At 39.8% G+C, this 27,951-nt stretch overlaps 1 protein-coding gene, 1 long non-coding RNA gene and 1 other non-coding gene across 3 annotated transcripts in view; 1 reads left to right on the forward strand and 2 right to left on the reverse strand.

The window, feature by feature from the left end:
• The window catches only part of KDM3A (lysine demethylase 3A), a 56,090-nt gene extending 29,787 nt beyond the window's left edge, over window positions 1–26,303 (reverse strand). Inside the window, exons 1-10 of the mRNA XM_038561530.1 lie at window positions 26,146–26,303; window positions 25,290–25,505; window positions 17,798–17,953; window positions 16,618–16,728; window positions 13,287–13,389; window positions 12,531–12,655; window positions 12,206–12,278; window positions 12,004–12,092; window positions 5,846–6,009; window positions 3,259–3,773 (exon numbers count right to left, since the gene is read on the reverse strand). Coding sequence (XP_038417458.1) covers window positions 3,259–3,773; window positions 5,846–6,009; window positions 12,004–12,092; window positions 12,206–12,278; window positions 12,531–12,655; window positions 13,287–13,389; window positions 16,618–16,728; window positions 17,798–17,953; window positions 25,290–25,475 — 1,522 coding nt within the window. The 5' untranslated portion in view covers window positions 25,476–25,505; window positions 26,146–26,303. The remainder of the gene's footprint in view (window positions 1–3,258; window positions 3,774–5,845; window positions 6,010–12,003; window positions 12,093–12,205; window positions 12,279–12,530; window positions 12,656–13,286; window positions 13,390–16,617; window positions 16,729–17,797; window positions 17,954–25,289; window positions 25,506–26,145) is intronic.
• LOC119869714 lies at window positions 26,143–27,121 on the forward strand. Its single transcript, XR_005372459.1, has 2 exons — window positions 26,143–26,693; window positions 27,016–27,121. It is a non-coding gene; the product is annotated as an uncharacterized LOC119869714 (long non-coding RNA).
• On the reverse strand, window positions 26,314–26,458 carry MIR8843 (microRNA mir-8843). The gene has a single exon (NR_128789.1). It is a non-coding gene; the product is annotated as a microRNA mir-8843 (primary transcript).
• Window positions 27,122–27,951: the final 830 nt, after the last annotated feature.

Genomic DNA, 27,951 nt, shown 5'->3' on the forward strand with positions numbered 1-27,951 from the left:
ACTTTTTGGGGGAAGTTATATAATTCAAGAGGAACAGTATAATCTTATGCAATTAATTTTATGCAAATTAACAGCCCTATCAACTTAAGCCCAAGAACATAGAAGCTGGGCTAGAAGTATCACTAGGCAAAGACAGGTTTTCCTACTCCTCTAACTCCACATCCAAAGACCAAGAGTCAAATCCATCCATTTTCTCTCTAGCTTCAGAGGTCTAAAGTAAAAGCTAAATTGTGGATACATTCGTTTCCTACTTATTCAAGTGCATAGTGTTTTTTATTAAATTTTTTAAAAGCTATCAAAATCCATGCTAATTTTCCCACACAACTGACAATTATCAAAAGGTATTTTTAAATTGTAATAGCTCTGAACCTTTTGACATACCGAAGCCATTTAGTTCTACTAATTCTAATAGGAGAACTCCTGTTAACTACCAGCAGTGGAATGAATCCTCACACTTGACAGAAGCAGTATGAAATACAGTGTACCGTTTTCTCTAAAGGGTACAGACATACCTTGAGGATACACAGCAGGTGTGGTTCCAGACCACCTCAAAAAAGCAAGTATCACAGTAGAGCTAATCAAATGAATTTTTTGGTTTCCCAATGCATATAAAAGTTATATTGACACTATACTGCAATATCTACTAAGTGTGTAACAGTCTGGGATCCATCAGAAAAACATCATCTATGGTAGCTATAGCCTTACAAAATGTATTTCTTAAATAAGATTTGAGAGTCAAAATTATTCCTTGATCCATGGGCTGCAGAACTACTGCTGCATTAGCCGGGATGAAAACATTAATCTTGTCCATCTCTATCAGAGCTCTTGAGTGGAGAAGTGCATTGTCAGTGAGCAGTGATATTTTGAAAGGAATTTATTTTTTCTGAGCAGTAGGCCTCAACAGCGGGCTTAAAATATTCAGTAAACCATGCTATAAACAAATGTGCTGTCATACAGGCTTTGTTGTTCCATTTATAGACACAGACAGAGTAGATTTAGCATAACCCAAAGGCCTTAGGATTTTCAGAATGGTAAATGAGCACTGGCTTCACCTTAAAGTCACCAGCTACATTAGCCCCCAACAAGAGTCAGCCTGTTCTTTGAAGCCAGGTATTGACTTCTCCCTAGCCATGAAAGTCATAGATGGCATCTTCTTCCAATCTGCCATGTAGTATAGGCACCTTGATTAATTATCTTAGCTAGATCTTTTGGCTAACTTGCTGCAGCTTCTACATTCACACTTGCTGCTTCATCTTGCACTTTTATGTTTGGAGGTCCTTCATTCCTTAACCTCAGGAACCAACCTCTGATAGCTTCAAACTTTTCTGCAGTTTCCTCACACCTCTTAGCCTTCATAGAACTGATGAGAGTAATGGCCTTGCTCTAGACTAGGCTCTGGCTTAAGAGAATGTTGGAGCTGGTTGCTCTTCCATCCAGACCACTAAATTGTCTCCAAATCAGCAATAAAGCTGTCCTACTTTCTTATTATTCATGTGTTCATGAGTACTCTTAATTTCCTTCCAGAATTTTTATTTTGGATTCACAGCTTGGCTAACTGGCATGACAGGCCTAGCTTTATCTTGGCTTTCGACACATCTTCCTCACTAAGCCTAATCATTTCTAACTTTTGATTTAAAGTGAGAGACCTGAAACTCCTTTCACTTGAACACTTAGAAGCCATTGTGGGGTTATTAATTGGCCAATTTCAGTATTTTTGCGTCTCAGAGAACAGGCAGGCTTGAGGAGAGGGAGATGAGGAAATGATTGGTTGGTGAAGCAGTAGTCAGAACAAATGCAACATTTATCAGCTGTTTGACATCTTTTATGGGGGCAGTTTGTCATGCCCCAAAATAGTTACAACAGTAACATAAGTTCTGGTGATTTGTGATCTGTGATCTTTATGTTACTGTTGTAACTATTTTGATTTCACAAATCACCAGAACAAATGTAATGAAAATGAAAAAGTATGAAATATTACAAGGATTACTAACATGTGACATAGAGACTACAAGTGAGCAAATATTGTTGGGAAAATGGTGCCAGCAGACTTGCTGGACAGAGTTGCCACAAACCTTCAATCTGCAAAAAATGCAGTTTCTACAAAGTGCAATAAGGCAAAGCACAATAAAAATGAGGCATCCTTGTACATATTTTTTAAATTGTGGCTGCAGTAGGACTTCCCCTTAGACAAAGAAACTGTACCTGGTGTTTCAGCACTGTCTTTAAAATCTTTAACCAAAAGCCCCTTTTCTAGAGGTGGTGGCATAATTCTCTTTGACAAAAAAATAATCTGCAGATCTGAACTACCCGCAATCATCTCTTTCATCTCTTCCGTCTTTTCTTCTTTTTTTTTTTAGATAGGGGAGGGAATGAAGGGGGGTGGGAAGGGCAGAGGGAGAGGGAGAATCCCAGACAAGCTTCATGCCCAGCGTGGATCCTGACACAGAGCTCAATTTCACGACCCTGAGATCATGACCTGAGCCAAAATCAAGAGTCGGAAGCTTAACCGACTGGTCCACCCAGATGCCCCTCCAGCTCTTCTATCACACAAAAATCAGTGATAAGCTGAAGATAAAATAATCGTCAGATAACTTTAGATTTTGTTTCAAAATTATTCCTTACAGCCAGAAACTGGGAACCACCTAGTTACCCAACTAATAGGAACCGATTAAGTCATCTGATAAACACATATATAATGGAATCCTTGAAGCCTTTAATTTTTTTTCCTTGAAGCCTTTAAAATGTTGATAGACACCTACACTAATTCACTGGGTAAAATTATTGGTATAAATCCATTTGTGTAATAGTTTATCTGTAATTCTAATATACATGGAACCAGGTACACCAAGATATTAACAGTAATCATTTCTGAGGAGATTGGGGATGTTACTTTCTCCTTTGAACTTTTCCAATTGTATGAACCTTCTTTTGTGTTGTTGTTTTTAAAGATGTATTTACTTATGAGAGAGAGCAAGTGAGTGTGCACAAGCCAGGAGAGAGGCAGAGGGAGAGAGAGAATCCTCAAGTAGATTCCCCACTGAGCAAGAGGCCCAAGATGGGACTAATCCCCAGACCCCAAGATCATGACCTGAGCCAAAATCAAGAGTTGGCCACTTAACCACCTGAGCCACTCAGTTGCCCCTGTATGAACTTTTTCTATAGTCATTTTCATATTATTTTCTCATAAGGTAAGAAAATATATACGTACCCACTACCATCTCTTACCTTCTACCAATAAAAACATGTAGAAACACTCACCATTCTGGATTTTATTGTTGCTTCTTGTACAACAGCTTTCATTATCTATTTTTACTGAAGATTCCTTCAAAGTCTGTGACCGGCATCCTAAAGTTGAAGTTTCTATCTTCTTTTCCACACAACTATTAGGGCTGTTACTAACAACACCAGCTTTCTCTTCTGGCTTATTTGAAAGGACATCAGATGTAGAAGGTGCATACTCTAGGTGCTTCTGTAGTTCAGGTGTACTGGCAATTTCCACTTCTGCTGTAGAAGGCTTTGTAGGTACGCCCTCCTTAGGAAGGCCAGTTGATGACTGAGAAACAGATTCCAATTTGTTTTCCTTATCAGTGTTGGTTTTCAGCTGGGTACAGTTATCTTTTGGTTCACTAAGGGGTTTTAAGTCTCCTGTTCCAATCTGAGGGAACTTTGAAGACAGCAATCCTACTTTGCAGACATCTGGTTTTGTTCTCAGTATTTCAGCCTTTGTATTCAGACAGGAAGAAAGTTCTTCTGGTAAAATCTGTTTATGACATCTGAAACAGAGTATGGAAAATGGAAAACTAGCATCTAGGTCTCTTTTACCTCTCCTCTATCTTTCAAGAACAACTGCTTGGTATCCTAAGGCAACCAACATGAAGGGGGAATAAATTGCTTATGTTATGAGAGAACACAGGACAGGTTCCTGTGAGCTGGAGTTAAAAATAATCAGTAATGGCTCTGTAAAAATGTCTTCAACACTCAGAAAAATATAACCATAAATCCTATTTGTATGTTCTTATAAATCCTGAACTACTTCAAGTTAGTTCTATATATTACAGCGTAATGAACCTTAGCTTTCCCTCAAAACAAACTGAGTATAATATGGAGCCAAAACCACCAGCAGCATAAAACCTGGTCCGGCTACAAACAACATGTAACCAGCCCCGACACTGGATAATTTCATTCTTGTTTGCTTAGTGGATCAGGACCCAAAGCACCTGAAAAGCCAACTGATCACTTGCTTGTTCATAGAATAATCTGATATTCCTCCCATCCCCTACCTTAATAGGGGGTATCCTTAAAGAATTTCTGTTTCTCTGAAATTCAAACTGAAGTTTTTTTCCCCAGAAAAATACAAAGTTCTTTCTTCCTATTAAACTTTTTTCTCCCATGCCTCTAATAAAGGATTTCATCCTTGAAAAGAAAAAAATATATATTTTTAAGTAAGCCCTATGCCCAACTTGGGGCTTGAACTAATGACCCTGAGATCAAGAGTCTCATGCCCCATCGACTGAGCCAGCCAGGTGCCCCAAGAATTTCTTCATTTAAAGTACTCACATTAAGCAAGTCAATCGGAGAGGGACAAACATTATATGGTCTCATTCATTTGAGGAATATAAAAAACAGTGAAAGGGAATAAAGGAGAAAGGAGTGGGAAATATCAGTGAGGGTGACAGAACATGAGAGACTCCTAACTCTGAGAAATGAACAAGGGGTAGTGGAAGGGCAGGTGGGGGGGGGGGGGGGGTTGGGGTGACTGGGTGATGGGCACTAAGGAGGGCACTTGATGGGATGAACACTGGGTGTTATCCTATATGTTGGCAAATTGAACTCCCAACTATATATGTAATATATACATATATATATGTGTATATATATATATATATATATATATATATATATATATAATTAAAAAATAAAAGTACTCACATTAGATTTGGTAACACTGTACTTCTTACTGTTCCTTCTTTCTACTCTGAAGGCTGCTCCTCCTTCTGTCTGACTGCTTTTGTGCCCATCCCAGACAGCCCACCTTCCTCCTAGTGAAGCAATGTGCCCAGCTACTCTTCCCACGCTCACTGAAGTGCTCTTTAAAACCCACCTTTCTAATATCATTGTCTCTCTGACCTACATCTTAAGCCTTTATCAACTGCCTGCCCAGGCCACCACTCCTCCTGAGAGAGTCTTCCCTTAAAACTCTAGTCTCTGTAACCTTGTAGCCACTTCAAGTCTCTGGTTACATGTTACATTTTTTATTCATTTTCTTCACCTATAAATTAGTAAACTAGTCTTCCTATGGCTACCACAGCCTCATCTAGGATTTATTTTCTCTACTACCATGTTTCTCATCTATATTTGAGGTCTGGACTGATAAGAACCACTCACTATCACCACGTCTCCCTGTTCTCCACAATCTCATTGACCTCAGTCTTTTACATACAACCAATCTGCTCCCTTTTCATTAAAGCAGACATTTATTCTATAACTGTCTACAGTATTTCAATGAACTATTCTCATTTTATCAAGTCAAGAAAGTTGCTCTTTCCTCACATCTTCAATTTTTAAAAAACATTTTCACATTGCTCTGTATGCCTATCACCCTTTTTACCGCTGAAGGCACCTGACCAATTTGAAAACTCTACTGAAAAACCTCCCTGGACAACCTGAGATGTGATAAATGGCAGATCATTACACCAAATGTAGCTATACTAATTCTCAATGAAACACCAAATACAGGCTAAGCCTTGCCACCTAAGCAATGTTAAGCTCAGACACGATGAACCATAGCTAAAATCATTTTTCCTCTTATTATGATTAAACATCTTTAATACACAGCTTTACTTACCCTTGAGGAATTTTTGCTCCAAGGTTAGGTGGAGAGTTGGCAGCCTGGGGAGTGCTCTGCTGCCTTGGGTCCTTACTAGGTGGAGTTGCTGCAGTACAGCCAAGCAGTATCTCCTTAAAAACTGTTGTGGGAACAGACTGTACAGGACACACACTGGGAGAGGCCTAAAAGATACCAAACCAAAAGATACTCAAAGGAAAGTCCCTAGTTGGGGAACTATGAAGTCCTAGCAAAATTCAAACATATTGGCTTGGTTTAGTACAAAACAAGCACAGTATCATTTCCAAATAAGAGCAGAACAGTAAAATAAGCGATAAATCACAAAATTAAGGACTTCTATCTGAAGGCAGTTAAATAAATCATGCCAGCTTTTCACAAAACTTGAGTTTTCTCATGAAAGATCATCAGCTGATCTTTTACAGACCTCTGAATCACTATGGCAGGAAAATGCAGCCAGGTGGCAATTTTAATAATACAATGCACAAAAGTGTGTTTTCAACTGACCGTCTTCAGGTGGTAGCAGCTTCACACGATTCCAGTATAGCACTACTTGAGTGTCTACCATGCACCCACTGCATAGGCTGGCAGACCAGACCACTAGGACTCCTGCAGGGAGTGGTGCCCACTATGTACCAAGATAAGCCTTTACAATGCAATAAAGATTGAGAACATGGTTCTTGATCCTCTATGGCTCTTCAAGTCACAAAGGCCATCCCAAGCTGCAAACAATATCAAGTCATGACGAGCCTATGGGACAGACCTGGTACACCTTCTCTTGACATAGTTTTATCTTCACAAAAATATAAATAATGGACCTGTTTCTTCCCAGTTTACACCACAAAACTAAACTTCCCATCAAGTGAAAAGAAGGAAAAGGCTAAAACTCAACTCTATATGGGTAGTTTTCAGCTCAACCAAGGGAAATCATTCCCCCTCTTCACTAGCCTCTTTGTACATGCTTAAACTTTAAATCTTGTGCCCCTTCCCAACTGTAACTCTTTCATTTCACAATGACCTTTACATTTATCTTACCAACAAATAAACTTGAAGAATCTTCAAAGTTTCTTCATCTTCCCGGAATTAGTTTCTAAAATTTGAGGTAGAACCTGACCTAAAAACTTAGTAAGTTTTTAAAACTTCATAATTCCGAATATGTTTATATGTAGTCTACTTATGAATCTTTTTCTCATTTAACTTTGGAAGCCTTGAAATGACTGCCTAGTGTATGCTAAATAAATGTATCTGAAAAATAAGAATTTACCTAATCACTACCAAAGTTTTGGCATAGCTTCAAGCTATTTTAAAATACAGAACTATCATATTACATATTATTTTAATAAACTCGATTTTTGTTAAATATTGGGATGCCTGGGTGGCTCAGCAGTTGAACATATGCCTTCAGCTCAGGGCATGATCCTGGAGTCCCAGGATCGAGTCCCACATCGGGATCCCTGCATGGAGCCTGCTTCTCTCTCTGCCTGTGTCTCTGCCTCTCTCTCTCTCTTTGCCTCTCATGAGTAAATCAATAAAATCTTTAAAAAAAAAATTTTTTTTTTGTTAAATATTAACCTAGTGTTCTCCAGAAAAATATTTTTGAGGGGGAGACTTTGGCTATTCCAAGAATATCCTTGGGATGGTCAACTTTAGCTCTCTGGGACTCAGTTTTTTAATCCTTAACCTGAGAAAATTAGAGAGGTTTAGTCCTAAAGTCCTTTTTGACTGTTTTAGAATTCTGGTAATCACCTATAAAATGATTACCTTTCAAAAACTGAATTGCCAAGTCCTTTCAAAATGCTTCCTAAAGACTCACTTTCACCAAGCATCTTCCCTCATGTCACCTTCCTTGTTCTGAAGTATGTTTAAAATTGATGCACTAATACATGCAATACCTTTTCTTAAATTACTTTCCTGAGAGTAACATACTCAAGAAATTTTGATGGCAAACCTAGAGTAACATACTCAAGAAATTCAGACTGTATAAATTTTTATTCTGCACAACAGCGATTGAGCTGGAGTCAAAAACTCCTTCATCTAATTTCCTATAGCCAATCAGTGAAAGAGTAAATCCTGCCTCTATTTCCAAAATAATTATGGAATCTAGCCAATTTCTTTCCATGCCACCACTACCACCAATTTCCCTGTAGACTACCATGAATCTCCTAACTGGCCTGACTTCCTTCCATTTCTACCTAAATGTTCTCTTACCCAAAATGTATTCTACCACAGAGCAATCTTTATAAAACATAAATCAATCAGATCATGACACTCCATTGCCTACAAGAATTCTAGGTGGTCTGGTCTCCGCCAACCATCTCCATTCATCTCATTCTACTTGTTCACAGTGCTTCAACTATATCAGCTTCCTTCCTGGTCTTCAGATGGTCTAAACTCTTTTGGCCTGCACCTCTGTATTTGCTATTCCCTCTCTGGATAGTTTTCGTGTGGTTGGCTGGTTCCATCCCTTCACTCAAATTTGCTCTATTGTCACCTCCTCACACAATCTCTGATTACAGTTTCCAAATGAATGACCCCCAAGGCATCCCCTTATCTTTATCATATTACTATGTTTATATCTGTCATTGCATCATGATGCTGCACTTATGCTTTAAATTACTTTTCTTATTGTTAACCTCCTCACAATGATTCGTAAACTCCTATGGGCAGACCTTGCTTGTGTCCACTGCTATACCTTATAAAGCAAGGCACATAACAGATGCGCAAGACTGGCAGAAAGCATGAATGAATGAATGCTCTTAGCACTTAATATTTCAAAATAGCTATGTCAGTCCTATGTCCAGAGCCAGACAATAATGCTCACCAATGTCTACCATATATTTCATATTCAATAAATATTTGTTGGAAAGATGGATGGAAGGATAGAGGGAAGGAAGTAGGAATCTGTGATTTTTACAATGGTGACTCACCATACCAAGAAGATTTAGAGAGGAGTGGCAACACCAGCACAGTGCTTAAGAGTACTGGGCTTTGGTGGCAGACCTTGGTTGGAATCTGGTTTCTGACACTTCCTAGCACATTATTTAAACTCTCCCTAAGTTCAGCTTTCTCAACTGTAAAATGGAAATAATGAAGCATACTTTATGGAGCTGTGCTTTACCACATTGCCTGGCATATAGATTAGCTGACTCAAAGCAGAAAAATACAAAAACTGTCTCAGTCAGTCACCATGTGTTACAAGTAGTGTAACTTGGCATGCTTTTCCTTTTAGAAACAAAATATATCACTCTAGAAATTTCTAAGAGTTAGCTCAACAAGGATAGGGCTCCAATTCCAAAACCCATCTTCATGTGCACACCGCTGCACTGGCCTCTGACTTGCCAAGGGTCAAGGTTTCTTCTTACCTGAAGAGTTTTCCCTGAAGGTCTTCTATACCAGTCATGGCAATAGTTCCTCCCTGCCAGCAGACGGAGATAATATAATTGAGTGTATGATGGTATTCTAAAAAAGATACTGCTGGCTCACACTACTCAGCAGACTCTCTCAATTAACCAAGCAACATCCTAACTCTGAGGAATAGTCTGCTAGGCAGAGAAGACCTTCAAGGAACCAATGTTACTGGCAAACAGGTTTATTCTACACAAAAGTATTCACCAAGGCAATTAAGAATCTTATCTACCTAATCCCAAACACCTGCCTTCCAAAGACCACCCTAAAAGCAAACTCCGTGCCAGTCCAACACATCTGGGAAGTGCAAACAGTGAGGTGTGCCAAGTATGTTACTGTACTCACCTTTCACTCCCATATTTAAATGAATTTTCCTTCCCTACCTCTTCCTTTACCTCTCTAGTGCTACTGAATCTAGCCCCAACCAGCATTTCCAAAATTCACCTGATTACTAGAACCACCCAGGATAAAAAAGAACATTTACTAATATGGAAAAATACTCACAACATACTGGAATCATGGAGACTATAAAAAGTATAGTTTTTAGTTTGTATTTTTTTAAAAGGCCTCCATGGTTATACAGGAAAAACCTGGGGGGGGGGGGGGGGGGGGCAGCGGGCAGGAAGGAGACAGGTATTCCAAAATGTGAAGAGTGACAGTCTGTGAAAAGTCTGACTGTAAGCAATGTTTCTTTTCCTTTTCTGTTTTTTATGTTAACTAAAAATTTTAAAATGAGAGTAACTATTTTATGTGAGAATCTTTATTTGACAAATAAATGCAGTATAAAGTATAACCTTTACAGTAACAGTAAAAAGAATTTCAAAAAATCCCAATAGCCATCTCCAGCCAAATCTACCATCTCAACATCCTGAGAATAACAATTTGACTAGTACACAGTTTAAGAGCTGAAACATTCTTAAAACATCAAATTTACTTTCTCATTTTAGATGCAGAAATAAGGCTCAAATAGGTTATGGGAACTTATCTCCTAGCCAAAGTTTAGGCTTTTTTCAAAAATAGCCTGTACTGTACCTGCCCAATAATCAGTTCAGTGGCAGACAAACCTACTGAGCTGGACAAAATGATGACAGAGATCAAAAAGACATGCTCCCTGCCCTTGAAGAGTATGAGTCAGGCAGAGGGGGTCACTCATAACTGTATATATTACTACATTATATACGTGCCTCTTGGAAGGCTATACATTTACTTGCTCAACTATGTGTCCCATCACTGATAAACTTGTCATTGTGAAGAACTGGCACCTTCTTCCATAGGAGTTTCCCTGACCCCAGTCCTGCCTATACCCTAGGACACACTATACCCTAGGATGATTCTTCAATGATCCATCAGGATGCCATTTTCTATTCTCTGGCCCCCTCCTCAATATGTCATGTGGTTCTCCTTTTCATCTCACCAACTATTTAAACTGATGCATTTTTCATGACAGGATACACCCAATCAACTTCTCCAAATTGGGCTTTATTACCTCTACTCAAGATCACTAGCAATTTATCCAATGTCAAAACCTAACAAGTTCTTACTTGATTGTTTCTCAGCATCTGATACTGTGGATTACTTGAAAATATTCTCTGTGAGCTTAACTCCAAGACACAAGAATCACTTACTTGACATCTTCACTTTACAGTCCCTACTATATTATTTCTCCCTTGTTAAGGTAAAAATGAAAGTAGTAATATTAATTTCAAGTAATAACCTCTTTATTCTTTCCTGAACCACCTGAGGTCAGGCCTACACACTTTACAAAGTTTTTGGTCAAGTGACAAAGTTCCTGTTGCCTATACAGAGGCTTAAGACTCAGGAAAGTCAATTATCCTACCCACTCAGATTCATATATATTTGCGTAGCACGGTGCTTACTTTGGTTCTAGTTGATGTTGCAGTCCAGTCTGCTCTGATCCAGAACCTTAGGTTCCTTAACTGACTCTGGCCCACTCCCACACCATTTCTCCTTGCCTTATTCCCACAGACTCCAAAGTTCCTCTAAAGTGCTTCCAACAATCTTAACACCAACTTGATCAGTTTTAAAATTCTCAACTCCAGCCTGGAGCAGAGCATCCTAAAAGTGTTTTTGTCACTGTCTCACAAGTGCATCTGGATATCTAAGTTGTAAAAAACTTATCTGTATTGTAATAGGCCCTAAGGATTCAGCCCACCTAAAAACCTTAAGTTTCTTGATCTAAATCCTAATCACTTCAGAATAGAATTAAATCCAATACTTGAATTCACAGTGGGATTCATACAAACCTATCCTGTTCTGGGCAGAAATTAGTAATGGCAAACCAACCACTTCCTTTAAAAAACTGGTATGTTTGTTTAACCTGTCATAAATTATCAATCAAACCTCTCTATTACTGAGAAAAGGGAGTCCTATTTCAATACCTACTCAGATTTCTAAGGTTCCTCCCCCTCCACTCATGCCAGGCTTTCTTCTACTTAGATAACACAACTCAGTTTACCTCAAAAACACTCCTTATGGGTGAAATTGTCAAATCTATTGAGAATTTTCAGCATTATCAAAAAATAAAACATGTTTTACACAAAAAAATAGTTGATCAGAAACTTATATTATCTCCATCTGCATGAGTGTAGAAATTATGGCCAAGATCTGGAACCAGCAAAGAGTAGACAAGACAGCAAAGAACAGCACAGAAGAGAACTCTATAAACACTAACAAAGCTGGCCACACACCGTTAGAGTTAAGGAAACTACACAAGTGACAAACATTAATCAGGTTACCTCAGAGCAAGATTTTGCTTGTTTGGAAACTAGGCTTCCATTATTTTCAGAAGACTTGCGTTTTACAGTTCCGATTCTTGTAGAATTACCTAGAATATTTAAAAAATAGGTAGGTTGGCTTCCATATTTTTCATAACATGAAAAGGAGAAAGATGAAAGATAGGAAGGAGAACAAAGGCTTTAATCAAATAATATATCTTACCACATGTCACAAAGTTATCATGTACAACTTCAACATGAATCAGTGATGGATCGACAATTTTCAGTGCTGGAATCTTAAAAATAAATAAAACAAAGATACTAGAAAACTTAAAAATGCTCAGAAACACCAGAAATTAGCTCTGTTAACATACAAGGAAGCTTCTTAAAAATAATTTCTTTTAAAAACAATCACTGCATTTCTTTTTTCTATTCTAATATTTTAATATCAAGATAATAAAACTGCTTTAGATCCTATAAGATATAATTCTTTTTTATAATTCTCTTTCTGTCCAGTTATCTTACATGCAATTAGCATCATCTTTTACCTCCTCACAGTTGACCTGCAGAGTTTTCGACGCTGGGTTTCCATTTACAATGGTTGCAGAAAACCACTGAGTAGATGGGTCCAAGCTATATATTTTTACTTCTGAACCAACTAAGTTTTTGTCACCTAAAAAAAAAGTAGACAAAAATAAACATTAAAAGATATTGCTATAAACATGAGAAGACAACATTTTCAGCAAAAAGCTGGGAGAAACTTTTAATTTTAAACTTTTAGGTAAATTAATAGAAAAATGGAGTAAAAAGTAGCAATAAATTTATTCCAGCATTTGTATAAGACCAAGTAGTACCAGATAACTCACTGAGCCCTCACTGTCCTGTGCAGAGTTTTAGGGGATCCAAATTCAGGAACCCCAACAGAACTGCTAAGCCTTATAAAATACTTATGTGACTGTGAAATTGACCAGGAAATTCAGTAACAATATATGGGAGATCAGCAGTACCAAATTCGTGTTTTACCAGTTTTATAAGACTGAAATTTCAAACACATCAAATTCCATGTCAAAATACAGCCAAGCTTTTTAAATATCTACCTTACTAGTTTACACATGAGTCCTGAGCTTTCCAAATTTCAGATGCTTTAAAATAAAATTCATCAATCATCTAGTTGCATGCGGAAAGTAAAAGGAATCTCCAAAAAATTAGAAATCTCAATAGGAGAATGAGGACTCAAATGCAGCTTCTTACAAAGCTAACCACTGGTCAACTCATAAACTATCACCAAAAAATAAACTCCATACCTTGTAAAAGATGGCTTTCATCCAAATGTTTCACAATCAAAGCTTGAAATTCTTTACTGACATTCTGATTATCCATAAGGGAAAGTCGAAGATTGTTTACATCCTGAAAAATGGAAGATCATTATATTTTAAGGTAACAAAAAGAGTCGTTTAAATTCTAGTGGATGCTTCAATCAGCTTAATGTTAAATACTGTCATTAGCCATTTGATGGCACCAAACCACTGCAACTCCAATGAACTTATTAATAGGTCAAACAGTAGGTGTAAGGGAAACTAAAGAGAAGTCACCCTAAGCTAAGAGGATGACAAATACTAAGAGTGGCTCAAAGCACAATTTTAAATACAACGCAACTTTGACTATGGAAATGTAAGAAAACAAACTAGCTGGTCAACTCATGAGAATTTCCAGGGACAGAAAACACATACATAAAAACACACAGTTATGTAGTGTAAATTCACTGAAATTGTTTTTAATGAATCACTTGACACATATTGATTTAACCTGACTAGAAATGCATTCCATATGCATTCTTATTTACAAATGGTAAAGGGGGGATGGGAAGGGACAAAACTTGAATGAACGGCCTAAGTTTTCAGCAACCCAGTTTTGAAAACACTCAGTTCTTGGCAAGAGCTCCATTTTGGGCACAGTCCCATAGTCTTTTGGCCTTGTGCACACACTAACTTATGATAAATGTATACAGAGACTGTCAATACGAATAGCCTGCCAAATACAAGCTATATAGCACAGAAGCCCTTCTAATACCAGGCCTTTAAGGCTTTTGTGCTACTGTGAAATGGATACATAGTGCTCAAAAATGGTTCATCCATTTCTCCCACTGGGAAGAATAGTGCTTTAGAGATGCTATGCTGGGGGCAGACCTGGTGGCTGAGCGGTTTAGGGCCACCTTCAGCCCAGGGCCTGATCCTGGAGACCCAGGATTGAGTCCCACATTGGGCTCCCTGACGGAGCCTGCTTTTCCCTCTGCCTGTGTCTCGGTCTCTCTCTCTCTCTCATGAATAAATAAAATCTTAAAAAAAAAAAAAAGAACAAAAAAAGATGCTATGCTGGAAAAATGCATTTCTTATGCCAAATAACATTACACTTAACCTAGGGTCTTCAGAAGAGCTCAACATTAATTATCAGAACGGCCCGTGTGTGGGTTTTTTTTTTTTTTCCTCATGCTGCTGTAATTTAAAAAAATGTAAATGTGTGCTCTAATTCCTACTAAGAAATAGCATATTAATGGGGAGAGCCACAAATGGCTCTTAAACAATGTAGAATAATTCTACTCGACCTTGGAGAGTTTGAATGCCAGATAGCTGACTTGAGTACTTTATCTTTTTTTTTTTAACCACAGATAAATAACTCAAATTCAATCCAAAGAACAGACCTTAAGTTTCAATTCCAACTTCTATATATGCTAAATGATTTTCAGGTTCTCTGTGCATTTTTTAGGGCAAGCATTCTACTATAATAATCATATCCCTAAACATAGTTTCATACAGCAGAACCCTGATATAATCATCCATATATATAGGAGAATGCCCTGAAGCACTAAATTTTGGCACTATCATCATCAGTCAAGAGCACACATAACCTTCCTCAATTAATAGTATATTCACATGGATAGCCACAGTGCATCTCCCTGAGAAGAAATAAAAACTGATCTAGATTTTGCCTTTTCAACCTCAGGAAATTTTGACTGAAAGGATTAGACACACAAAAGATATGAAACAGAACTGTCCAGAAAACAATGGTGAGAAGTAAAAACTACTCTCATGAAGCAAAGTAAGTTATCCAAAAGCCCCTCCACTATGTTCTTTGGTCCTTAAGAGCAAGTCATTCTTTTAAGCGAGGAAAAATATCAATATTCCAACCTAACATCACAAAGGTAACTTGCACCTGAAATTAACTGAAGCAAAAGCACTTTCTTTGTTCTATTTAGTTAAACATTAAAATAAGGTTCAGAACTTTCATGATACAGAAATTAGACTTAAGTAGAGGAAAATCTAGTGCTTTGGGTTTTCCCATACAAGCATACCAATGGCAATGACCATGGGCCCTGAACTGCCTTATGACAAATAAGTGACTTTAAGTTTTGTACAGTCCACAGAAACAAGACAGGTCACCAAATGGAAGTGTGTAAAAGGATGAAGTTTCATAAATGACATCTAAAAGATAAATGTTATTATATGACCAACATTATTCCCAAGGGAATAATCTAGAGATAATCTGTGTGTTCCTTCCTGGTCTTCAAACATTTTCCTAAAGAAAATAACCGTATGTAAGCAAGACCCAAGAACCTAAATGTTATGCAGAAAAGGGTGGGAGTTTTGCAAGCCAACTGGAAAAAACACGCACGTGATCTCAATTCTCATCATTTATGGTAGTTATGTTTCACTAAGTCACCACAAACAATGAACTAGTGAATAGTGAACCACTGCCCCTAGTGGAAAAATAGGGTTAGGTTCCTTTGAGCCTCTTGGTCACAGTTTCATTAACCAACCTATACACAACCATGTGTTAAGTGTGTTTCTGTGGAAGACACATTATTTAATATATACTGCTGCATTATTAACCTGGAAATCACAACCAACAGCATTGTAACTCATGGCTGAATGAAACTTATTTACCATATATATTTCCTCCCTAAGACACATCCTGACCTTACACTTAGGAACACTAGAGAGCACTTCAGCACTATACTTGGTACAGTGAAACCACCACCACCACCACCACCACCACCGCAAAAAAAAAAAAAAAAAAAAAAAAAAAAAGGCACAAAAATTCAACACTAAATAGACCTCATAAACCACACTTGTTTACAGAATGAGAGAGGAAACAAGCCAGCAGAATGTCACCTTATTTGACTTCAGCTGGGAACATATGTCAGGTAACTCAAATTTTTTACCACTCTGCCAATGTCTATGAATGACCATGAAAGTGCCTAAGAACTGATTTGGGGGTTACAAATATATTCTAACAAGTAGGCAACTTCCCACATTATTCAATACATAAATAATGACTGCCATACATGTGAATGATAGTCAATCTTTCAAAAATTATTTTCATATCATCTAGGTGTTTCCATATATAAATACAGATCATCAACTGTACTACTTCTGAACTTCCAATCCCAAATAGACAATACCAACCCCAATGGCTAACACCGAAGGGTAATGTCTAACAACTAACTGCTAATGAGATGGGTCTATTTCTGTGTTAGGTATTTATTAGAATTAGAGCAATAAACGTCAATACTTTTAGTTCTCATATTAAAAAATTTATATTTCTATCTTTAGAGGTTAATATTTTTTTATGCTTTACCTGTATAGGCTTCAGAAGGTCTTTAGAAAGAAATACTCTTTGTTGATCTCCCAGAAAGCGAATAGAGGTTATGGATCCCAAACCAGCTTTGTCCAACAGAGACTTATACACCTAAAACAAAACAAAAGGGTTCTGACATCACAACTGCTGTCAGAATAATTCTGAAAATGGTGACTAGCAATTTTCCACATATGCAGAAAGAGATAAAACCACTAATTTTATTTACTGCTGGCATCTCAATAACAACTACTTACGCAGCCACAACGCGATCACACAATTTTTATCCAAAACCATTTAAACCAGATACACATTTGGGAGTCATTAACACATAAGTCTGGGTCCAGAGGTACATGACTTCTCCAAAATTTATACAAAAAACTGTGTGTATACATTTTTTCTGGGGGAGATAGGGCCATGTTTTTGGCAAATTCTTAATAGCTGGGGGAGAGAGGGCTACAAAGAGAAAAATATAACTTTAACCAAAATCTATACCACTCAAAAACCTGCAGCAGCTCTTCTCACCCACGGGCAAAATCTTAACTTTGCTAGCACAGTATGCTAGGCCCTTCACAATCTGGTCAGCCTTTCAACCACCTTCCTAGCCTTTCTGTCTAAATCTTGCCCTTCTACTGTTAAGCCCTATGTCTCACAAAACCTGAATTGTCTTCTCCAGACACTATGATCACTCTTATCTACTACATCAGATTTATGATGTGGAAATGGCATAATCATGCACTGACTGCCAGTACTTTCAGAGCCAAAGAATATCATGAGTCAGAGAGAACCTTAGAGATCATGAGGCCAAGACTGGCAACCCCTACAGGAGCTAGGCAACAGCCAGATTTTAAGGTATACTTTCCATATTTTAAAAGTAGATGACTAACTCAAACTTTCTTAAAATGTTATGAAAATCAATCCAAATATACATATACATATATATTGTTTCTCACCTCTGACCTAGACATTCCCCCACATTACCTCCAACCCCATTTTTCAAGTGAAGAAACTGAGGGCTGAAAAGTCAAAGGCACAGAGTTACAGGGTTCCTAGCAGGGCTAACAGGAGATTCCTTATCTGTACTATTCTCCAGAGGCCAAATACAGGCATTACATATACATTTCCCTTGTTTCACTCATAATGGATTAAATCCCCTGGTCTCATAACCTCAAGTTGTACTCACTATTGCAGGCCACTGAACAACTCGTTCAGAAATTTCAGGAGACTTTCGTTCAGCCAAAACCAAGTTATGCTCTACTAAAAATGCTCTCCTTAGAAGGCTATAGACTTCTATCCATCTTCTCTTTCTCCAAGATTCCCCATCAAACTCCACACACACCTAAACAGAAGTGAAAAAAAGCAGATTCAATTAACAAAAATAAACATGAAAAATACCAAAGTTGAATTATACCATTATTCTACTTGAATCTTTTTTTAAAGATTTTATTTAAGAGATATTTATTTGAGAGGGAGACACTATAAGGTGGCGGGGAGGCCAGGGAGAGAAGCAGACTCCCCACTGAGCAGGGAGCCCTATGCGAGGCTCGATCCCAGGACCCCGAGATCACAGAAATCATGACCCTAGCAAAAGGCAGACTCAACCTACTGAGCCACCTAGGCGCCCCTCTACTTCAATCTTTTATCTGAATATTTTGTCCCTCTTTCCCACTCTTACTTCCCTTCCCAGTCCACAATAAACCAATCAGACATGTTAATCTAACCATCAAGCTTTGGCTGCCAAATCACTTTGAGAAGCGGCAGTCAAGGCTTTTGGAAGCCAGTCTCTGCCTCAAAAGTAACTTGTAGAAAGCCAAAGAACCCCCAAGTAGAAAGTTTTTACATATGTTAGACATCAGAGCTTTGAGAATCAAAAGAAAGAAATTTGAAACCTAAAAGAATTACTTACTGCGTGTCATTGTAATTCTAAATGGCACTGTGGGCTTAAGAAGACCACCCCATCACCATAATCCCTTGTTTTGAATCCCTTTGGTATGCATAGGATTCAGACTTACAAGGCCTAGAAGACAGCACATCCTCAACATCCTTTTGAGTTGAATAAACTGGGAGTTTGGAGTCAAAGTCTACTTTGCTAAATATAGAAACAAATAGTTGATAAACTGACACCAGAGCTAAACTCCCTCAATATTTGGTGTAAAATCACTATTTTTATTTAAAACCCCTTTCTTACTAAAGAGGGTTAGGGTTAGGGTTAGCCTCTCATAATTTCATAGACAATCACACTTCCTTTCCAAGCTTTAACTTTAAATAAGTTAACTTCCATTCATCTGCAGAACTCAAAAAATATTTTCCTCAAAGAAGCCTTTCCTAACCAAAGAGCCTCCATTCCCCACCAAAGAGAATTCCTCCTTGTTAAATGTACTCAAAGCCCCATACTTTTCCTTCACCATGTACCCACATTTTGTATTATTTATTTGTGGCTAACTGATTGACATAAGTTCTAATAGGTCAAACTATATGTTTTTATTTACCTTTGTATTTCACTAGTATCCAGTCCCCAGTCAGTACTGAAATACTTGTTGAATGAATAAATTTCTCTCTGAATTGGCCTCTTACCTTCAGTTACTCTCAGACATTTAGAAGGCAGGACATTCCCAATTGGTATACCACTAGCCCTAAACCCAAATCTTCTCTAATTTTATGGCTTTATAAATACCAATCTTTAAAAAAATCAATGAAATTTAAAACCCATCCTTCTCCCCCAACAGTAAAATCTGTGTCCCTAACTTTCAGGTAACTTTCTCTCAGAATATGCATATCTTCTTGGTATGGCAGGCTTTTTAATCTTGCAGTTATCACAGAACCCATATAAATGTGTAAGTACCTATTATGTGACAAGGCCCTGTGTACGCTCTCCTTGGTTCTGTGCATTCCATCCATCACTACGCCCAATCAAATGGTCCTTCACAGAGTTTAGAGACTGCTCATCTTCCTGCCTCCTCAGTCACAGAATACAGGTCTTATGATAGCTCCCCTAAATTAGATAGTCTTTCTGCTCCATATCACATCAACCTCAAACCCAAACTAGCTTTAGATGAGTTTTCCCATCAATGCTGTATAAGAGGAATGAGCATATATAACTACAGCACCAGAGAAATCTGGGTTTGAATCCCAGCTATGCTGAAGCTTTTTTAGGATGATTTTAACCACATAAAATATGTAGCATTACAAAGAAAACCAATTAGCCTGCATGCCAAGTTAAGAACCCTTGCTTAAACCTAAGTTCTTTGAAACTGGTTTTGCTAGCTACAAAATGAAAGTGCTAACACCTACCTCTCACTGAATCATTAGGTAAAATTTTAAGACAAGGTACATAAAGTATCTGGCAAGGAGATCAGGCAGTCTTAAGATTTCAATGGTAATTCAAATCTTAATTTATCAGGGTATCAGTTCAGTTGAGGGAGAGAAGATCCTAAATAAAATTATCCAATATCTATTGAGGGGGGAAAAAAAAAGTAAAGGATTAAGAGATCTTCAGTAGCTTTCCCAAACTTAAGCAACATCACAATTCTTATCAAACCTCTATAAAGCTTACGATCAACCCTAAACCAAAATTTAGACAGAGCCCCTTCTTCTTTATATCCCAATTTTTAATAATTCAAAAATTAAGTTTAGCTCCTTAAAAATAACTTAGTTTATGGCTTCAGAGTATTAGATTCCACCAGTCAAAAACTCACTTTAACTTGACTTTTAAAAAAGGTGACTTTTAAAAAATATAATGAAACCAACAAGTTGTGAACTCTCTTTATTCTTTCAAAAGTTTCCTATCATAACCACAAATGTCTCTCCCATTTGTGTCTTGAAGCCTGAGGTTATAAGGGACCCCCCCGCCCCCCACAAGGCTCTTAAGCAAAAATTTCTATAAAAAGAACACCAGGGGTGCCTGGGTAGCTCAGTGGGTTAAGCATTGGACTCTTTTTTTTTTTTTTCTTTATTTATTTATGATAGTCACAGAGATAGAGAGAGAGAGAGGCAGAGACACAGGCAGAGGGAGAAGCAGGCTCCATGCACCGGGAGCCGGACGTGGGATTCGATCCCGGGTCTCCAGGATCACGCCCTGGCCCAAAGGCAGGCGCCAAACCACTGCGCCACCCAGGGATCCCAGCACTGGACTCTTGATTTCGACTCAGGTCATGAACTCAGGAGTTTTTTTTGTTTTTGTTTTTGTTTTTAAAGATTTTTATTTATTTATTCGGGGGGAGCGGGGGCAGGCAGAGACACAGGCAGAGGGAGAAGCAGGCTCCACACAGGGAGCCCGACGTGGGACTTGATCCCAGCTTCCCAGGATCATACCCCGGGGCTGCAGGCTGCACTAAACCGCTGTGCCACCGGGGCTGCCCGAACTCAGGGTTTTGAGATGGAGCCCCACGCTGCGCTCAAGCACTAGGTGTGGAATCTGCCTAATATTCTCTCTTTGTCCTTCCTTCTCCCTCTGATCCATTCCCCTCCAAAAGGCACACCAATAAAAAAAAATTCAAATTATGGGGAACTAAAGTGACCTGACCAAGCTTCTGCAAGCTTATTGATGTCACTAGTTCTCATTTAAATTGTATTATTCCCGGGTCTCTGGGTGGCTTAGTTGGTTAGGCACTGGCCTTTTGCAGACCCTGAGTCAAGATCCCAAGTCCTGGGATTGAGCCCCACATCATCAGGTTCCCCACTCAGCAGAGAGTATGCTGCTCCCTCTCTCTCTACCTCTCCCACTGTTCATGTTCTTTCTTGCTCACTCTCAAAGAAAATCTTAAAAATAAGTTGTATTATTCCCCCCATGTTCCTTTGGTACACAAAGTAGATGTTATTTATATTGTCTGATTCCAAAGCCCAAAGAGAGGCCAATTGATTATGATTCGCTACCTACAATTTCCAAACTTGCCATTCTTCTAATAGGACATTTTGTAAATGTGTACTTATTAGCCTATACATATCTGGACTAAATGTTGAATATTTCAAATTAATTATTTCAAGTTAATTTTCCCCAACAGAAAATTTTTTTAATACACGAATATTGTATCTAATCAAGCTAATCTCAAACCTCTCACTCTTAACATACATTAATCTCATCTGAGTATATGATTAGGAAAACCATCAGAAATGCCAAGTAAAATACTTCCAAGTTTAAAAGCAGGCACTTACAGAATGGCATAGTTTTTAGTCAAGTTTTTAATGACATATCTATTCTGTGCCGAGAACTATAACGTAGATTATCACTTATTTCAGTCTCCACAAATGAGGAAATTATTTATGTTTCTATGTCTTCTTACACCTAAATAAAATACTTATCTAAAATCCCAGGGACACCCCCCCCCCCAGGCTCTTATGCAAAAATTTCTATAAAAAGAACAACAGGGGTGCCTGGGTAGCATTCAATTATGGGGGTAAACAGACTTTATTACACTGCTAGGAATTTCTCATTTTACATGGTTCGACTGGCAACAGAATCTATCAATATTCATATTCCAATTGTATGTAGGAATGAAAAGGCTAGGCATTGGTCAAGGCACCCAATTGCCAAAAAGAAAAATTTTAACAGCAGAAAATAGTACACAGAAATGGCCAGTACTACTCGTGTGCTAGATAGGGATATCCCTAAGGACTAAGAAGAAGCAGAAGACTCAAGGATAAGTTAGGTTCAAAGGAAAGGGAACTGGAAGAGACCTAAACAGACAAGCTGGGGAAGAAAGACATTTCCAGCATGCAAATTGAAGACCCTTGTCTCACTCTCAAGAAGAAAGAATAGGATAAAAAGAGGTTCTAATAACCACACCTAATAAAGATTTGCTGTTATTCCAGGGAAAGAGGATGCCACTGCTCCATCAGTAGATTATTTCTAAAACTGATTTTCAATGTAGAATAATTTTTATTCCTTCCATTTATTCATCCAAATACTTCAGCAAACACTACATGCCAAGCAGTGTTCTAAGTGCTAAGAATATAAAGGCCCACTAAAGACAGTGCTTTAATCTCACTCTACCTGAATATTAAAAGCCTGGTGTTTAAAATCTGGAGACAAACTTAGGCAAGTTATTTAACTTCTTCAAGCCTCTTTTTCTAACACCAAAAAATATGGTTTATCATCTAGGATATTTTTCAGAATTAAATAAGGTGCCACATAATAAGCACTTAACCATCATTATGTCTTCACCTTGACTCTTTGTAACCAACAACTAAACATATTGTATCTCAGTGAGTGACTTTGTTTCACCTTGAGAGAGAGTTTATAACAAAGTTAACAAGCCTTGGCCTCATTACATCATCTTCAACTAATAGCAAATCAAACTAGACAAACGTGTACTTCTAACACCAAACCAGTTGCATACAACTGGAATTGTATTCATTTATACTCATCTTAGACCCCAGTCTCACTCCAACCTCAAAAACTCAATACCTTAAGCTCAAGTGCAAGCATGGTCTTAAGTTACTAGCTCCTGCCTGCAGTTCCCCAAGCACAATTTAGTTCTAGAGTTTTGAAATTCTATGTTTTTGCTAATACAATATGCCCTTAAACTTAAACCATCTGCTACTCAATTAAGGAATGTAATGATAAATCATGACTACATAAAAGAAATCAAGTAATTTCCACCTTACATGAAGGCTGAATTTCAAAGTCTGCAGGTAAAGCAAAAATCAACTACAGTTAAAACTGTTCTTGAAATGAAAATCCCTGTTTATCATCAGGTGAGGCACCTTAGTGCAATGGAAAAGACACAGCCAAACCTAAATTCAAATTCTCCCTCCATCACTGGGCAGCTAATTATGCAAATCTGGGCAAGACTCTTTTTCCCAAATCTATTTTTCTCATTCTGCAAATGGGAGTTATTACCACCACCTCAAATACTGAGGGTGGCAGAAAAGTGGAAATTAAAAAGAATACACAAAAAGGACCTCCTAGATTGCCTTCTTAATCCAACAGGTCTATAATTAGGTCCTGTTGGGGAAGAGAACACCTAGTCTGTCATCATCTGCCAAAGAACTAAAGACTCAAATCTTGTTTCCATTCAAATCAGATAAAAACAAATGCACTAGAAAAATTTTTACTTGGCAGGTGAAATAAACCACAACAACTATGATTGAAATCTGGTACACAAAGCCCACTTTATGGAGAAAGATTATTAGCCTAAAGCAAATAGGTTCGCCCACAAAACTCCATTTGCTGGGAAGAATGAAAAGGAGAAAAACCAAACTTCACAGTGTATGACAGGAGTTCTTTTGTGGCACAGGGAGCATACTGGTAAAGATGGTGGTATCAAAACTCCTGGGTGAGAACACAGGCTATGCCAATTTCTAGGTATGTCACCTTGGTAAGATACTTAATCTCCCCAAGCCAGATATTTTTGTCTGTAAAATGCAGCAATATTAGTACCTACTCCCGAAGAGTTGCTGTAAGGATTAATAAGATCATGGCTATGAAGTGTTCAGTATGATGCCTGGCATATGGATAAGTGCTCAACAGTCACTCCTTTTCAATATGAAGACAACACAAGCTGAAAACTTTAAAAATGTATGAACACATATTCTTTTCCAACAATCCTTTGCAGACTAAACCTGGTTTTGGCCATGTACTGTCACCTTCAAGTGTTCAAATGATGTGTCAGAAATCAACATGTATTCAACTGCCAATGCTAAAACTTCCTCCCAATCTGAATATAGTTTTCAAGAAAAAGCAGTAATGACCAAGTGAAGATGCTGAAACATATCCACTACCCAGGGTGGAAATCTCTTCTGTTCTAACAGGCTTCCTTCAAGTTATCCCCACTTTGGAGTCTTTGTTAGGGACCTTTCTCCAGTTATTTTTGCACAAAGGAGTCTTTGTTGGTAGAACAGCTTCCTTACTGGTTGTTCCCAGACAATCCTTTGCCACCAAAAATTTTCTATTAGACAGTACAATTAGAATTCCACCTCTTTTTGAAAAGATGTAACTGAAAAAGGTTCTGAGTGTCGTTTTGATTAAAAATCACTGTCCACACTTGTACTAGTTTCTCTCTCTCCACCCAAACACCAAAGTGGAATATATTTCAGAGCCATTCCTCTAACACACCATATAAGGGTCGGCTCCACCCCTGCCCTCCATATATGGTCAAAGCCCACACCTACCTACGGACTCCTCACAGAAAAGACCTGGAACCCACTTCCACCGTGACCCACCATATACGGACAAGTACCCACCCTAACATGCCAAACAGAACTAAGCTCCTCCCTCTTCATTCACTTCATTTCCAACAAGTCTGAAAGTTTAACAAGTTGGCCCAAGAAATTAGGAGGAACAAACAAACCAACCAACCACCCGAAAGCGCTAGCCATCAATTCTTAATGATTCCTCACATCATCTGGGTACCTGACCAATCTTAATATTCACGATACTCCCCCTTCGGAGGAGTAACCATACAGTCCTATTAGGGCACAGAGCGGGCAACAGCGAAGCGTGTCTGAGCAACCCCAAGGCCGTCATTAAACACAGGCAACTGTAGGCCAAACACACCTCGGTTCTACACAACCATTTCAAAGACTTTCAAGGTCTCGTTTTCTGCACCTTCAGATCAGATGCCAACTTTCTGATCTCGCCCTTTCAGAAAAGGGGAGGGGGGGGCCCCCCGCTGGCTGTCTCGTTACCAAGGTAACTACAAAACGTCCGACAGCTGAGGCCCGGGAGCTGATTTTACCTTCAGGTCCTTCTTGGTAACGTCGGTGTGGGAGACGGCTCGAATGGTCCCCGAGACCCAGGGCCACTCGGCGACGCGCTCCACGTCCCAGCTGTCGTGGCCGCCGTCGCCGCCGTCGGCTGCGGACAGACTGAGGAATCGCTTCCCCACCAATACTGGCCAACTTTCTCCGAGCGTGAGCACCATGGTTTCCACGCCTGCAGGAAGGGCTCCTCCCTGCAAAAATACAAAAACAAAATGCGGTGGGGGCTGCCGGTGGGAGGGGGTCGGGAAAAGAGGACGCGGGGGAAGCGGCGGCGGAGGGGCGGACGGATGGGTCCCAATCCGCTCGGCTGACGAGACCCGCGGCGGCGGCGGCGGCGGCGGCCGGTGCGAGGGAGGACCCAACACCCGATCTCCACACTGGCGTCCTCCCCCGCCCCCCGGATCCCTCCCCCACCGCAAACACGGGCCCAACCGCCGCGTGACCCTCGTTCTCCCAACTTTCGCTTTTCCAAAACCTTAAACCTAAACGAGGAGGGCGTGAGGGGAGAATTATCTGCAGCCGAAGTGGATTTTAAAGTGTTGCCCCCCCGCCCCCCCGCTCCCCCGCTCCGGGAAAGAAAAGGCCCGAAGCGAGGGCCCCGTCTGGGGCGGCCGCGTCCCCGCCCCGGGCGGCCCCACGGGAGGGGCCGGCCCGCGGTTCCGCACTTGCCCCGCCGCCCCGCCCCGCCCCGACACGGCGCTCTCCCGGCCGCCGACCCCCGGGCGTCCGTCGCCCCGGCCTGCGCCGCGGCGCGGGGGCGGCGGGGCCGCGGGATCGGCGCCTTCATCTTTCTTCCTCCTCTCCCCTCAGCCGAGGCCGCGGCGCTCTTACCCCGCCTCCTGCCTCCCTGAGTCACCGGCGGCGGCCGCCGTTTCCAGCCGCCCAGCTCTAGCTCTGACTTGGTTCAAGAGCTCTCACAAGACACGCACAGCCTCTCGGGCCCGCCCCCTCGGAGCCGCTTCCGCCGCTCATTGGCCCAGGCCAGGAAGCTGGGCGAGGCTCCTGGGTAAACAACCCGTCGCCATTGGCCGGCCTGGCGCAGGCGGGGCGAGAGAAAAAAACAATTCCTTGGCTGCCTCCTCCCTCTCCCCTCCCCCTTCCGACTCCCGGACGACCCCCATTAGGTTAAAGTACACAGAGCGTAAGCGAGAGATCCCTCCGCCGTAGCCATTCTTTCCATTTGTTGCCTGCGGTATGCAAAAGAGTCCCGCGAAATCGCTTATCAACTTTAGGGCCCAGAGGAAAACTGCAGGGGTGCATAGATAAGACTGAATGACGGGCCCCAGAGCTGTATGTGCCTATTGGATTGCTCTTCAGTTGCGTAGGCTGTCGACGGAAGATGGGCTTTCCACTTGGCGGAAGAATCTCACAGGAAAGGGGTGAGGGCGGTGCAGAGTCAGCGGGGGAGGGAAGGGACGGGAACGTGCGGTTTCAGGCGTACTCAGCTAGGGGGCGGAGCCACCGGGCTCCGGAGGCTCTTGCGCAGGCGCTTCGCGAAGCACAGGCTGGAGTTTGGGCTGCTGGGCGAAATGGCCGCGGGAGGCGCAGGCGCACGTGGTGTTATTCGTGGAACGTCTGAAGTCCGCCATTTTGAAGGGAAAATGAAGAAAGGCATGGAGTCATTGGGAAATGACGTTCATCGAATCTAGAGCAAGAGAGGCCATTCAGTACAATGCAGAATGGGATTTTTTTTTTTTTTAGGTAAAGGGAAGAGAAGATATTATGAGTCTTATATAGAAATTGAAGGACTAGATGAAGGCCATAATGATGCAAGAAATAGGAAGAGGTGACTTTGAAGGACAAAGGAGAAAAAAGGTGATTGTGTCTATTGGACCCGAAGTTTTTTGGCTGAATGAAGAAGAAAGAGAATGAAGGAATTGGAGGCCCCTTGTTTAATAAAGGCTAGAGCTTGACATGGCATCACATTTAATCCTTAAGATAAATGAAAATTAAGTGAATAACTCAAGGTCCCAGCTTTACAAGTGTGAAACTGGGAATCAGAAGAAGTTCAGAAAGGTTTTCAAGGGGTTATAGAAGCAGGCTAATTCCGGGTATTGACCTTTAACATATATGTTCTGACTATATGACATTCAATACATTTTTAAGTCTAAATACAAATTGTAGAATTAAATTGGATTTATAATTCACAGACTATTAGGAAGGGGGGGAAATGGAACAAAGAAAACCTATCCAGTCCAAAAAAAGTCAGAAATGAGAGCAAAAAGAGAAAAGGAAACAAGATGGAAGTACAGTAAATAGAAAAAAATAAGACGAGAGAAGTAAGTCCAAACATCAATATTTACAATAAATATAAATGGGTTAATTTTAGTCGTAAATTAAAAGACACACTGGATTAAAAACAAAATCCAGCTATAACTTGATTGCAAGCAAGCTCCAATGACACAGAAAGCCTGAAAATACTAGGTTAAAAGATGGATATAGCAATGTTAATATAATTGAAAAGAAAATCAAAAGAAAAAAGGATTTTATATATATATATAAAAGATTTACTTATTTATTTATTCGTGATAGACATAGAGAAAGAGAGAGGCAGAGACACAGGAGGGGGGAGAAGCAGGCTCCATGCAGGGAGCCCGACACGGGACTCCTCTGGACTCTGGGATCGTGCCCTAGGCC

Source organism: Canis lupus, chromosome 17 (genome assembly GCF_011100685.1).
Source record: "Canis lupus familiaris isolate Mischka breed German Shepherd chromosome 17, alternate assembly UU_Cfam_GSD_1.0, whole genome shotgun sequence".
Lineage (NCBI taxonomy): Eukaryota > Metazoa > Chordata > Mammalia > Carnivora > Canidae > Canis > Canis lupus.